The sequence below is a fragment of the Thermobia domestica genome, chromosome 6, assembly GCF_964235325.1.
Source record: "Thermobia domestica chromosome 6, izTheDome1.hap1.1, whole genome shotgun sequence".
Taxonomy (NCBI): domain Eukaryota; kingdom Metazoa; phylum Arthropoda; class Insecta; order Zygentoma; family Lepismatidae; genus Thermobia; species Thermobia domestica.
The window spans coordinates 297879405-297894431 of NC_137459.1; the positions used below are offsets into that span (position 1 = coordinate 297879405).

Consider the following 15027-nt stretch of genomic DNA (forward strand, 5'->3'; position numbering starts at 1 on the left):
GACAGGAGCTTTTAAAACTGCCGCTCGTTACTATGAGGGCAGCACATGTCACGGGTGGTTGCTCGTCGCAAGAGCAGGTTGGCGTTTCCAAGCGTGGCTGACTGGAGAGACCACACACAGTTTAGCCCCAGGCTACCAAAGCTTTTGTGTCTATTCTTGGAAGAGCGAGTCGCTCAATTTCCTGGAAATCTACGTAGGTTACAAGGCTTTGGTGGACATTGTGATTTTCAGTTCGTTGTTGATTGTCGTATTGTTGTCAAGTCCCAGAGCGGTGAAGCCGTCGCTCCCTGGAGCTCTGTTGAAATATGTACATGAGATTACATGTACCGCGAACTCGGGTGTGATAGTATACTTACTATGTGATAGTGGTTCTCACAAGCTAGTATGTGAGATGTATCCAGCAGTGGAATAGAAACAGTGCAGTTTATTTAAAACTATCAAACACGTTGTTGTTTTAGAAGTTATATTACAAATTTTACTATCATACACCTGAACTGTGGCTATGCTGGCCATGCATTTTTTAAAAAAACTTAAAAGTATATCTGTGAAATTAACCTTTATATAGTGCAGTGGCACTAAAGTGACATTCTTGACATGGAATGCTATAATAAATCTCAACAGGTCTCATCCGAGAGCTAGTGGCCTGTCTCAGTCAACGACAGGGACCTCCTGAACTTTTACCAAGGAGAATACCAAATGAAATTGTAAATATTTATGCTGTCTAAGTTCTGTGTCAGTTTTGACGTGATTTTGACGTCTTTCATTAAAATTACATCATCACCTTCGAGGGACAGTGAGATTCCCAGTGACATGATACGTCAGAACTAAATGCATCCTGCGTGTGATTACTGTCACAAAAACCTTTCAAGTCCCTCCAAGTGAGCAGAGACTATCGAAGAAGTGGACATTATGTCATCACATCGACAGCATGGAACTGTGTGAAATTTTCTCAATTGATTTTAAATTTGATATATTTTTTAATATATGTTCTCTACTCCTCGCCTCTGTATAGAGACAGTGAGAGACAATAAACTCATAACAATGAGGAGAATTTTTCTGTATGCTTAACAGCTTACCATTTTTAAGAGGTCAGCCAGATCTCCAGTGTGTAATATATAATCTGTGTTCAAGTGTAATGATATATATATATATATAAATAGCAGTGTGTAAATGATGCACCAGTGAAATTAATTCTCAAGTAAGCAAGTGTTATATTAAATGATATCTGTGCGTGTGTACATAAGTCATCTGGTTATTCGAGCTGGATAATAAATATCTATCTTCTACCAGTAGCGAGAGGGTTTCTGTTTTCTTGTGTGGTGAGTACCCTATAGCTAATTCTGATGTTTTCTTTCAGGATGGAGAGTTAAGGAAACATTTTCTCCTTTACTCCAGTATTTCTGACCACTTTCCTGAATGGGGCCCAGGAAAGCTTCACGCCCAGAGAACCAAAGAGACCCAGCTATGAGTGTAAATGGTACATAACAGGCTGCTACCTGTATGTTTGAATTGTTTTTTTTCTTTTAACCTTACAAAATTTGCAAAACCCTTTACAAGTAGCTGCTGAGACCACAGCTGCGGTCACCAAAAATCCCTGAGATATATTATGAAATTAAAACCCTGAGATATTATTTTGTTTTAACTTTTACTCACGCTCATAAAGGTAACAAGTATGGCAGTCGCGGCTCCAACAGGAGGTCACCTTTGACACTCCAAGTAGTGGATTTACATATGTAAGAGTATTTCATTAGCATCTTTCATTAAGATTTACATTAATTCGAATATCCCTCATCACTCCACCACCTTGTAACAGTAAGTGGTGTTGTATTGCTACTAGCCGCTTACAAAACAAGTGGCGCCAACAGCGTAAAGGGCGGAAAAGTATTTCTCTTAGAAGAAATACATTTGGTCAGAATACTTTTGGCTATAATTTTTCAGTTTGTGTGTTTTCAATATCCCCACAGAAATTTTCAAGAACTTCGGTTTTGGTTTTTAAATGTATTTTGAATGTTTATTTTGCTTATGTTATTGATTCAGTTGAATTCGTACATGTTATGTGCTTAGAGAATTCAGGCATTTGAAGTTTATGGGGGGAAGTAAGTTTTGTATTCTGTGTTTAGTTATCCATGGTAATTACGAGAGCGCAGGCTCGTCAAAACGGCAACATGGAAAATCAGTGTGAAAATGTAGATTTCGCGCAGAGCGCTGGTGAGCGCTTCGAAGAGTTGGTAGTAAATACAGATGATGTGGAAACGGTCCCGCCGTCCACCAGTAGGGAACCGGAAGTGCCTCGCCGGGAAGAGACATTAGAACCGACTGTTGTACCAAGTAGTACGGATAGCCCAGTTATAAATGATATTGGTAGTATTACTAGCTTAAATCTTGCGGCCATTTTGGGTGAAATTTTACAAGGCCAGCGGAGCCTTGAAAGTAAGCTAGAATCAAAATTAGAGGAGAGTACAAAAAAGTTAGAAGAAAATGCAAGGAACCTCGAGACCAAATTAGAATCAAAATTAGAAGAGAGTTCCCGAAGTTTGGAAAATAGTTGTGGAAAATTAGAGAGGAGTTTAGAGCAGGTCCGCAATGAGACTAGGCAAAATAGTGTAAGGTTAGAGCAGGGACTAGAACATGGCCTGGAGCAGGTACGAAAGGATCTCGAGAAATACACCAACGTCTCGAACAGGCTATTGAGACAAGCAATGCCCGACTCGAACTCCAGTTAGAAAACGTAAGTTCTAGGCTCGAACATAGTGAGCGCCAGTTAACCGAACGGTTGGAGCTTACCACCGTCTAGTTAAGGGGGGAGATAGATGGCGCTAGAGAAGAATTAAATTCCCGTGTAGCTGAAACTGCAAGTAAGCTTGACGAAGTGCAGGAGAGCGCCAGCAGTGTTGCCAGGCAACTGGAAGAAAACTAAACTGAGTTGTCTGAGGGTCTACAGCGTGTCACGTCTCGTGTCGAACAGACCACACTATCTCTTAATAATCAGGTCAGGAGAGTGGAGGTGAACTTCGCCTCTCAACTAGCCAGACTTAGGGTGGAGATCGAGCAAGAGACGCAGCTCGAGGAGATCCGTTCTGAGTGCAATGGGAGCATTAGGCAAATGCACGACACCGTCCAGGATGTATGCGACAAACTGGAGAAAAAGATGGAGCAGTGGAGAAACTCCGTGCAAAAAGAGACAAATGACGTGATTGAAGGACGTCTTGCAAACATCTCTGTCTCTTCCACGCAAGTAAGATCTCCATCCCGGAACGACTCCTCAAGGCGCGACTTGCCCGGTTCTCAACCTGAGAACCTGGAAACAGCCCGCGAGACTGACCCTGTTCCCTCAACGTCTCGCTCATGTTCTCATGAGACGAGACAAAATCTGGCAACAGCGCTCGGCCTAATTCACCGAGATGATACCCTGCCAACTTATTTTGGTACAGAATGTGAAACTGAGACCTACAACTTCTTGCAGGACTTAAATCGATATTTTGAGATCACGGGTGTACCACCGGAAATGAGATTGAGCTTCTTGTCCAGGGCATTGAGAAACACATCGTACCAGTGGTACCAAGTAAACAGGGGCAAAATTCATACATATGAGGATTTCATAACCGAATTTAGGAACTGCTACTTCAGCGAAGAACGGTTAGCGAACTTAAGCGCTAATATTTTGACCTCTCATTTTGACAGTCGGGTGCACAAGTCGCCAGCAGAGCACCTGTTGGACTTGTTGCATAAGAATAGCATTCTCGAGCCGAGAATGATTGCACGCTATTAAAGGTACTTCCGAGACATTTCCCGAAGTGGCTGCTTCGGGCCTCGTCTCGTCTCGCCCGAAAACAATAGATGAGCTATTGAATTTGGTGCAAGAACTGCAGACATCGATGACGAATCGAGAGCAGTTCTTCCAGCAAAACCCCAGGAAGGGAGTTCACATGCTCGAACTGAGCATAGAAAATGAAGAGAAAAACTCCCCTGGCCACAGTGGTAAGCGGCCGTCTCGCCCGCAGGCTAAGCGTAATCGCGAGAACCACCGCCTTTACCAGAGACGAAACAATAACAACAACCAGAGATCACCACCCCGTAACCAGGGCAACGGAAGTGGGTCATCAGGTTGGTCACGTTGTGGGAACAACCACACTCACCAGAACAGTCGTGGAGCCCGCGGTAGGAGGGGAAACATGCAAAATCCCGTACCTCAGCGAAACTCCTTTAGAGGGGAGGAAGAAATACAATTGCTGGAACGGTATGATCGGGAAAGACCTCCACCGAATCAAAACAATCGTGCACACAGGAGTAATCACCCCGCCTCTCCCGCTGCGAGGGAATGAGGATGGTCTGCACATACGTGGAACGACGGTAGGCTGGACGCGGATAGAACTGGTTCAACCAAGTTGACAAAAATAAATTCCAAGTTGTGCGTAACACAGTAACCTTTGTAGAGAATGAAGAAAATGATAATGACCGCGAAACTGCAGTGAAAGAAATAAGTAATTTAGAAGAAGAAGGAAATTGTGAACTTTGCACGAAAATCATGAGCACGAAACATTTTAATGAGGGCAATGTAGAAAATAAATTAGTATTATTAAGTAGAAATGGAGAACCAATAGATTTAGACAGGGAAATATATGAAGAAGCGAATGGTATTTTCAAGAACCTTTTCGATACGAGTAACGAACCGTTACCTGGAAATAATGTTATTTCACTTCCTGAAATAAACGTTCTTTTGTTTGGTCAAGATGTAAATTGTCTCCTGGACACAGGAGCCACATGCAGCGCTATCTCGAAAGAATTTTGGGACACTGTCTCAAATAGTAATCCCCCACCAGCATTTTTGAGTGCGAAAAACATGTCACGTCGGCATTTGGGAATAAAGCAGCGTCGTTAGTGGGTCAGACTCTTCTTGTTATTGAGATACAAGGGAAGGAATTTCACACATTAGGAATTATTATCTCTGGATAAAATTGGTCTTTAATTTTGGGTTCTAACTTCTTCTCCGAATCTCGTGCCGTGTTAAATTATGACACCGGCCTTCTACATCTGAAACATCCACATGGTGTAGAAGTAGCATTTAGATCGGTAGATTGTGAGACTGAGGATCTAGTAGTTCGGTGTATAGTGGAATGGTGAGTGCTGTAAACCATTTTCAATAATGGATGAAGTTGATTATGTAAATTTTGATTTTTTCCCGTCAGATGGTAGACGGAAGGCCATGATGGTAAATGCACCAGAGGAGTGTAAGACCTCGAGAGAGAAGGCAACTCGTGCACCAAACTTGGATGATGGACGTTTCCCAAGTACCCAAGAATTAGCAAATTATGTATTCCCACCAGAAGAGTGGATGAAAGTGAAGACTCGCGCCTCCCATTCAGACATTGATGAATTTGTATCGAACTACTCAGATCTCTCAGCTACACAGAGAGAGAGTTTAAAAGCTGTGCTGGTTAAGCATCAAGCTTTATTTGATGTCAAGCCTGGTTGCATAGTTAACTACGAGCATGAGATCGGAGTAACGGACGAACATTCCATAAAGACCAAGTTGTATCCTTACCCTAAGCGTTATCACAATCAGGTATCCAATGAAATTTCGAGATGGCTCGCATGGGGAGTTATACGTAAACCTACTGCGTACATAAATCCATTGGTTGTAACTGCGAAGAGCGATGGGCGTATACGCGTGTGTATCGACGGTCGAGCTTTAGCTAAGATTTCTGGGGATTTATCCGACCGGCCCATGCCTCCCTTGTCTGTTCTCCAAGACATTTGCGACAAATCTTGGTTCAGTTGCGTAGATGCAACGGAAATGTTTCTACAAATAAAAGTTAAAGAGTGTGATCAGAAATATCTTGGCTTTCTACACGAAGGAATTTCCTACGTATTTCAAAAATTACCTTTTGGCACCAAGCAAAGTCTTGCCTCATGTATTCGTGCACTTGATATGACTATTGGGACTGAAGCACGTGAATACTGCGGCCAGTATGTCGATGACCTGATTTTGGCGGACAGAAGCTTCAGCGAACACCTGGAACACTTAGACCGAGTGTTGGGTTTACTCACTGCAGGTAGCGTAACTCTCAGGCTGAAGAAATGTAATTTCGCGAGAAAGAAACTTAACATACTTGTTTTCGAGCTTTCTCAACATGGAATTGGCAAAGATCCGGAGAAAGTGAAGTCGGTGTTAGATTTCAGGACACCTAGAAATGTGAAAGAACTTAGATCATTTATAGGTTACTGTCAATATTACCGGTGCTTCAGCAGAAAGTACTCGGAAGTTCTATATCCGCTGTTCAGTCTGCTGAAGAAGAATGTGAGGTTCAAATGGGAACCAGAACATCAGGCAGCGATGGACAAGATCAAAGAGATCTTCCTAGAAGAGGTCGTATTAAAGAGCGCCCTGCCTGATAAACAACTAATCTTGGAGTGTGATGCTTGTGATTTCGCGTGCTCCTCTTTATTGTACCAGCGTGATGATGATGACAAAATCCGCGTTATTGGTTTCACATCACGTGTGTTCAATGCGGCGCAGAGAAATTACTCTGACAGAAAAGAAGTTCGGAGGACTCATTGATGGGGTTGTTAAATTCAAGCAGTATCTTGTTGGACAAAATTTAAGATTCGCAGCGACCACCTTGCTCTGAAATCCATTGTATATTGCAGGCCCACGAACCAGCGCATTAGCCGGTGGGCTATGCTGCTGTCGAATTTCAATTTCGAATTCGATTTCGTCAAGTCCAATGAAAATTTGAGTGACTATATCTCAAGGTACCCTCCTCACACAGAAGAAGACCGCAGTGCTGCAAGGAAGCCTATCCTCCAGGAGTCACTGATGACCATCTTCACAGAGATTCCATGTGAGTTGAGGAAGATGATTGCCATACTACCAGAGATGCAGTCTTCTGACCCCGTCTATGGGAAGATCAAGAAGGAAGTTGAAAAGACGAACTCGCCACGAGTGAACAGTTCTTGTCACCGGTTCGAAGTACTGAACGGACGTTTGTGTAAAGGTGACCGGGAAGGAGTTCGAATTTGCATCCCAGAAGTGTTAGTAGCTCCCTTGCTCGATTATCATCATTCAGATCGGGGGCACATGTTGGCTAGTAAGTTACTACGACTTCTGACAGAATTCTTTGTATGACCAAAAATGAGAGCAAGTGTGAGGAAATACTGTGCTTCCTGCGAATTGTGTCAGCAGAGCACCCCACCCCAGTGTTATCGTCCGGGACAACTGAATCCCGTCATTGTGAAGAAGCCAAGTTACTTGGTATGTGTAGATTGGCTTGGACCAATTACAAAAGGAATTGGGGGAGTCCACTACGTGCTTGTATTCTACGATGCATTCTCCAAACTAGTGGGATTGTATGCATGTAGGAAGGCAAACACTACCACCGCAGTAAGAAAGCTCAGAGAATATCTGAAACTAAGTCCTAGCGTGGAACTCGTCTTAACAGACAGAGGGTCACCTTTCCAGTCTGAGCGCTGGAAAAGAGAGCTTGCAGAACTTGGTATCAGGCACATCACTTCCACACCATATTATCCCCAGGGAGAAATGGCGGAAGTAGCTGTTAAGGCAACCGTACGTTTGCTACGTAAATTGTGTCATGACAACCAGAGAATGTGGCCCAAATATTTGGAGAAAATAGAGAAGTGTTTGAATTCTGCGAATCACCTGACCACTGGCGTATCACCTTATGAATGCCATTTTGACTTATCTATGTCAAGAGACATAGCTCGCATATTTGAGATTCCGGAAGTGGAACAACGCCATGACGTGCAGTATTATGTAGATACAGCAAGGAGAAACCATAAGAAAAATGCTGCTGCACGAAAACGAAACTTCGACAAGTCACACCATACAATAGTGTACAATGTGGGTGATCTTGTACTATCCAGAGTATTTCCGAAGTCGGATGCTCTAGCATGGGTTTCAAAGAAGCTTCTCCTCTTATTTTCTGGCCCATGGAAGATCGTTGCATCATCTGGCAAGAATATATACACACTAGCAGACCCAACAACAAATGAGGTGAAGATGACAAGAAACGCTTTCTTACTGAAAAAGTATGTGCCAAGGGAGGAAAATACTAGTGGTAAAGGTACACAGGAGCCGGAAATCGAAATCACACTAGAAGCATCCAATACCTAATTGTGACTAACATAGTGTAAATAGTGCTGTAGTGTTCTAGTGTTAAGTGATTAGTGTAATTTTGTGTATTGTGTATTAATGGGGAACTTTGTATTCATGTGTAGTGTAAGTTAGGGCTACCTGAATTCTCAATTTTAGTTATGTTGCTTATTGTTTTAGTAATTGTTTTTTCTCTTTATGGTGTGTATTGTGTAAGATATTTTGATTGTATGCAGTAGTAAGAAATGTGCACCCTGTTGATCTACGTCCTGTATTAGTAAATACAGCACCTAGTATCAAAGGGGGGAATATTGTGGAAGGCCGAGTGCCCTCTGCCTCTTCTGCATATCGAAATGCAGATGAGTGCACATTTCCCTATCAAAATGGTAATTTATGATAATTTGTGAATAAATTAATTTCTATTTAATTAGTCTTCATTTGCATATCATATAGCAATTATGAATAACTATTGGGTAAACACGGAGAGCAATACGATATTATTAATATTCTTTGATATATATTTTATTCATGTATGTACATTTATTTTTCATAGGTTATGAATATCATTAGGTAGCTACGTGCATCTCATTAAAGGGAAATAGAATGTATATAATGACATGCATCAGTGGATTTACATATGCTGCATATAAGGAATATAAGAAGAAATCATATTATATTTAGTTACTTCGTATATAGAAGTCTTGATCTTCATGATGCAGAGAGAGCTTGAACAGAGATTTTTTTCTTTCTTGGCGACAGCATTCTGAGCTGAAACTCCGTTGGAGGTCGTTGACTACTAGTGGGAGAAGAAAACCCTAGATAAACAAGGAAGACAGAAAGATTGTTTATAGGAAGTATACTGGAAACTTCCTCTATATAGTATCTAGGTGGAAACATTGCTTGCAAGTCGCACTCCTGGCTTTGTTGAAAAAGTCATAAAATTTTTAGCGTCGCTACGATAGATTTTCCATTTCTATACGTGTGATTTTCACACATTTTAAAAGAATGTGGCACCTTCCAAGCTCGAAGCCTCTCCAAAGCGTCAACCGTTATCGTCAGCTACCCGACCTAGCTCTCTTTTTCCCAAGATGCACTGCGTGTTTAAAATCTTGTATCTTATTTTGATTAATTTTATGTGTAATTTATTAATATTACCGTATTGCACTCAAAAGTTCTGGAAAAGACCGTTAAAATTCATGATTTAATTTATCATCGTGTTTCCCTACGTGCAAGACATTTAGATCTTGTGTACATTATCAAAATTTGTTAATATCAACAGATGTTTCCCTCTCACTCCGTCTTGGCATGATGGCAGCCGGGATTAGCAGACGCGCATAGGGAGACCAATGGAAAAAAGATTCCCTACGCGTAAAATATGTATTGTCATCTCTGTATCTCTATATAATTATGTTCTGTATATATCATTATGTCTTGTTGTGTATATGACCATGTGTTACTATTCTGTGTATATTTACTATTAGTGAAACAAGTAATGTTTATGTAGTTCCTGGCATGGACTTCTGTTTTAGACATGATCTTTCAAAACTGCCGCTCGTTACTATGAGGGCAGCACATGTCACGAGTGGTTGCTCGTTGCAAGAGCAGGTTGGCGTTTTCAAGCGTGGCTGACTGGAGAGACCACACACAGTTTAGCCCCAGGCTACCAAAGCTTTTGTGTCTATTCTTGGAAGAGCGAGTCGCTCAATTTCCTGGAAATCTACGTAGGTTACAAGGCTTTGGTGGACATTGTGATTTTCAGTTCGTTGTTGATTGTCGTATTGTTGTCAAGTCCCAGAGGGGAGAAGCCGTCGCTCCCTGGAGCTCTGTTGAAATATGTACATGAGATTGCATGTACCGCGAACTCGGGTGTGATAGTATACTTACTATGTGATAGTGGTTCTCACAAGCTAGTATGTGAGATGTATCCAGCAGTGGAATAGAAACAGTGCAGTTTATTTAAAACTATCAAACACGTTGTTGTTTTAGAAGTTATATTACAAATTTTACTATCATACACCTGAACTGTGGCTATGCTGGCCATGCATTTTTTAAAAAAACTTAAAAGTATATCTGTGAAATTAACCTTTATGTAGTGCAGTGGCACTAAAGTGACATTCTTGACATGGAATGCTATAATAAATCTCAACAGGTCTCATCCGAGAGTTAGTGGCCTGTCTCAGTCAACGACAGGGACCTCCTGAACTTTTACCAAGGAGAATACCAAATGAAATTGTAAATATTTATGCTGTCTAAGTTCTGTGTCAGTTTTGACGTGATTTTGACGTCTTTCATTAAAATTACATCATCACCTTCCAGGGACAGTGAGATTCCCAGTGACATGATACGTTAGAACTAAGTGCATCCTGCGTGTGATTACCGTCACAAAAACCTTTCAAGTCCCTCCAAGTGAGGAGAGACTATCGAAGAAGTGGACATTATGTCATCACATCGACAGCATGGAACTGTGTGAAATTTTCTCAATTGATTTTAAATTTGATATATTTTTTAATATATGTTCTCTACTCCTCGCCTCTGTATAGAGACAGTGAGAGACAATAAACTCATAACAATGAGGAGAATTTTTCTGTATGCTTAGCAGCTTACCATTTTAAGAGGTCAGCCAGATCTCCAGTGTGTAATATATAATCTGTGTTCAAGTGTAATGATATATATATATATAAATAGCAGTGTGTAAATGATGCACCAGTGAAATTAATTCTCAAGTAAGCAAGTGTTATATTAAATGATATCTATGCGTGTGTACATAAGTCATCTGGTTATTCGAGCTGGATAATAAATATCTATCTTCTACCAGTAGCGAGAGGGTTTCTGTTTTCCTGTGTGGTGAGTACCCTATAGCTAATTCTGATGTTTTCTCTCAGGATAGAGAGTTAAGGAAACATTTTCTCCTTTACTCTAGTATTTCTGACCACTTACCTGAATGGGGCCCAGGAAAGCTTCACGCCCAGAGAACCAAAGAGACCCAGCTATGAGTGTAAAGGGTACATAACAGGCTGCTACCTGTATGTTTGAATTGTTTTTTTTTCTTTCTTTTAACCTTATTAAATTTGCAAAACCCTTTACAAGTAGCTGCTGAGACCATAGCTGCGGTCACCAAAAATCCCTGATATATATTATGAAATTAAAACCCTGAGATATAATTTTGTTTTAACTTTTACTCACGCTCATAAAGGTAACAAGTGTGGCAGTCGCGGCTCCTACAGGAGGTCACCTTTGACACTCCAAGTAGTGGATTTACATATGTAAGAGCATTTCATTAGCATCTTTCGTTAAGATTTACATTAATTCGAATATCCCTCGTCACTCCACCACCTTGTAACAGTAAGTGGTGTTGTATTGCTACTAGCCGGTTACAATATCCGTTGCAAATGTTGTTTGATATTTCTCCTTTATCTTTTTTATTCTACTATGGATGCGAGAACTATGTTCACTGCCTCTCCTTTCATTGGAAATGTTCTTTTAAGTATGGAATCGTAAATGACAAAACCAGCGTGTGCTTACATGTATACATAGTTTTGAAATACTGTATGATTAAATATTTCAATGAATGTTACTCATTCCTAACGTGTATTATTAGACTCGAAAGAAGGAAACATATCTGCACAATTTTTCCAGGTTGCGAAAGTTTGTTTGGGAGCTTGAAACTGGCATTTTTGGTTTATTGCTTCCGAAGATACCAGAAGTTGGATTTAGAAAATTGTTACCTCAAAACAGTCATAATCAATGTGCTCATAGTTTTTTTTTTCAATGACAAACATATCCAAACTGAACATTTTCCTCCATTCCCTTCAACATTTTGTATCACATCACGGGCTGTTTTAATAATAATAATAATAACGGACAGCTAACTCGGCCTCGTCTTCGCACAAGCTCTGGCTTTTACATCAGGAAATGAGTTAACGTTCGTGGCACTTCCATTTCCTGTAGTCATTAGACATGTTTGTGTTTGCTCTTACGATGCAAAATCGAAGAAATATGTAAAGAATATTGCAGGAGTAAGTCCACAATAAAGTTTTCCTTTCCCATCTTCAACAAAGAGTATCGAGAAAATCTTGACACAAAACATCATTAACAGTTTTAGGAAAACGGAATATATCCCCTTTATCGCCTCATTTTTACACAGTCTTCAGCATTTAAGAAATGACTCAAACAAAGAACAAGAGAAAAAGAGCTTGAAAAACACAGGTGATATCCCATAGTGGTGCTGGTAGAAACCCTGAAAAAAATCAGCTCAACAATCCAAAACTTTTAGGAAAGTCTTGATCCCACAGAGAGTTAATCGAAGGCCACAAAACATGAATTCAGTTTCAAAGAATGAAACTCGTAAGGATGTCGTCCCAGTAGACGACACTCAACACAAGCAAAATCCTAGAATGACAGGCAAGAGACAGATCGTCAAGTATGAAGCTGATATTTCAAAAACGACAAAGAGCCAGCAATCAACGGACACTGTGTGTGGACTGCAAACAATACTTCGATGAATTGTATCAAGGGGTCATTACATATAAACCAAATTATTTGTGCTATAACTGTAGAGAAGATTATGATTTCTGGTTGTAAGCTACGTGAAGAGTTTTGACTGAACATAAATGAACTACGTCCACACCCTGGTACTTAGTGGGAGAAAAATATGAATGTACTCTTTTTCAACAAGTACAGCTCTTAAAATCAGAAATTAAATACAGTAAAGTAAGGATAGTTCGGGCACAATTCAACAAACTTACACACTATAGCAAATGTTGAAGCAATATTGTTAAGAATGACGCAGTGCGCAATTGGGTACCTTGTGCACAATACCAGATCCGCCGCATTGTTGAAAGTGTGCTTTTACTGGTGTCCGTTTTTCAAAATTCTTTATTTTGTGCGAAATCTCCTACATAGGTACGGGAGATCGTACAAATGGGTAAGTTAAATCTTGCATCGTGGTGATACTAAAGAAGCAATATGGTATGATGAAGAGAGTATAAAATATATTTCCGAAACATGACAACTAATAACGAATATTTATATGCTACTACACGATATCGGTGCTATGAAAACAATTATAGACTGCGCTATCAAAGTAACAAACCTTGAAATAGACAGTTGTTTGACGGATAAGATCGCATTCAAACAAAAAAAATGGAGGGGGAATACCAATTTTTGGGGATGACTTGAGTTCAACCCTCATGCATCGGGCTACACTCCAAGGAAGAACTGAAAGTTTCAGAGGAGCTGAAGGTGGTCGCAGGGGGCTCAACATCCTGGCCAACTCTAGTTAAGGGCCTGACGTGCAATAACCACAGTTTTCTATAGATACATTTTCTCGATACTCTCTTTAGTATGACATTCACGAACAATATGTTATCCCGCATGCACGATCATATTACTGCGTTCAATAAATATTTGTGTGATCATGCGCGAACTTCATGATTGCGCGAACTGCCCTATTTCAATAGGGGATAACAAACCCGCATAGCTTGGGTAGCGGTAAATACGTACAACGATAGTTTTGAGAATGACCTAATTCTAATGCGCGCATTTTTAATTATTATTTTATACTATAACCTTATGAATTTATACCGATCGTTTAGAAAAATACACGCACCCTGCACCATTTATGCAAAACATAGAACATTTTTTCAGTGAACAACTTCTATCGATACATTAATTTAACTGACAATTCTATTTGCAATGTTGTCAATTCTCTGTTTGTTACAACTTGTCTCCTCCTTTCCTTCCAACTTCCCCCATCTGGCCCTTGCATGATCTCTTCCGACTTTACAAGATTTTGCCTGATTTGCGCTTAAATATGGTCTTCGTTATCCACGGCTTAGGAACAACAATACCAACAAAACTGTTTGGAAAGTTCCTGAACAAAATCTACAAGATCATCTTCCTACGTGAAAAGATTGGTTGGAATTGCTCCTTCCTGATGCAATCATTTAGTGGAATTGGAAATAATATTAAGGTGATATAGGTAGTTTATGGGCATAATAAAATATAATAAACCTACACTTCTTTAAGTGATAACTTTAGTTTATTAAATGTTCGATAATTGTAAGACTGACTTATGAAATGCACTTTTCGTTGTTCAACACATTAAAATGAAATAAAACGACATCAGCAAAATATTCATTAGAAAGAAAAATAAAGCACATAATCTAACACTATATGAAGAAAACTAGAAATCGTAATACTATTTAAGTTTCCTCGTCGGTAGAAGTTATCGGAATATTAAAAAGTTATAAAGCTTTTTTAAATTGTGTGTGTCTCACAGTACCCCAATTTGTTTTAGATAACCACTGAGTTTGCCCTTCTAATTTCATGTATCTAGCTCCATACCACACAATACCAAAATTTATCACTGATTCAAAGAATATATTGTTTAATCTTTGCCAAATTTTATGAAGCTAAAGTGTTGCCAACTTACCTCTAAATGGTCTTACTCTAGATCTCCCTCGAGCCAGCTGAGCTGCCATTGGGCCTAATGAGTAAGAAAAATTCACATTAGTAACACGTAATATTTTATAATTTTAATTGTTAAAAATCACTATCGATTACAACAATCATGTTATACAACATTTATAGGTGTAATGAAATGCACATAATTTTGTTTCTTGCTTAAATTTATACTTTTCGCAACGATTGCTGCTTGTTTATACCTCATCTCAAGTACTAAAATTTTGTAAAATTAATACTATATAACAAAATTTCCTTTTATTTCTGAAGTAACCTGTATTCTTCACGCCAATGCATCCACATGCAAGGATTCCACGGAATATACGCAAACAAACAGTGCAAACGTGAAGCAGTAAAATTTGAATAATTACTCGATATTGGATTAAATATACAGAAGATTGATTAGGTTATATCCGACCGATTTGGCAACGGTGTTGTCACCAGTGTCAATGCTC

General features: G+C 39.8%; 1 protein-coding gene across 2 annotated transcripts in view; it reads right to left on the reverse strand.

The window, feature by feature from the left end:
- The window catches only part of LanB1 (laminin subunit beta-1), a 396592-nt gene that overhangs the window by 156173 nt on the left and 225392 nt on the right, over positions 1-15027 (reverse strand). For both annotated transcript variants that reach the window (XM_081762898.1, XM_081762899.1), the window contains exon 3: positions 14544-14597. In XM_081762898.1, the coding sequence (XP_081619024.1) occupies positions 14544-14597 (54 nt within the window). The remainder of the gene's footprint in view (positions 1-14543; positions 14598-15027) is intronic.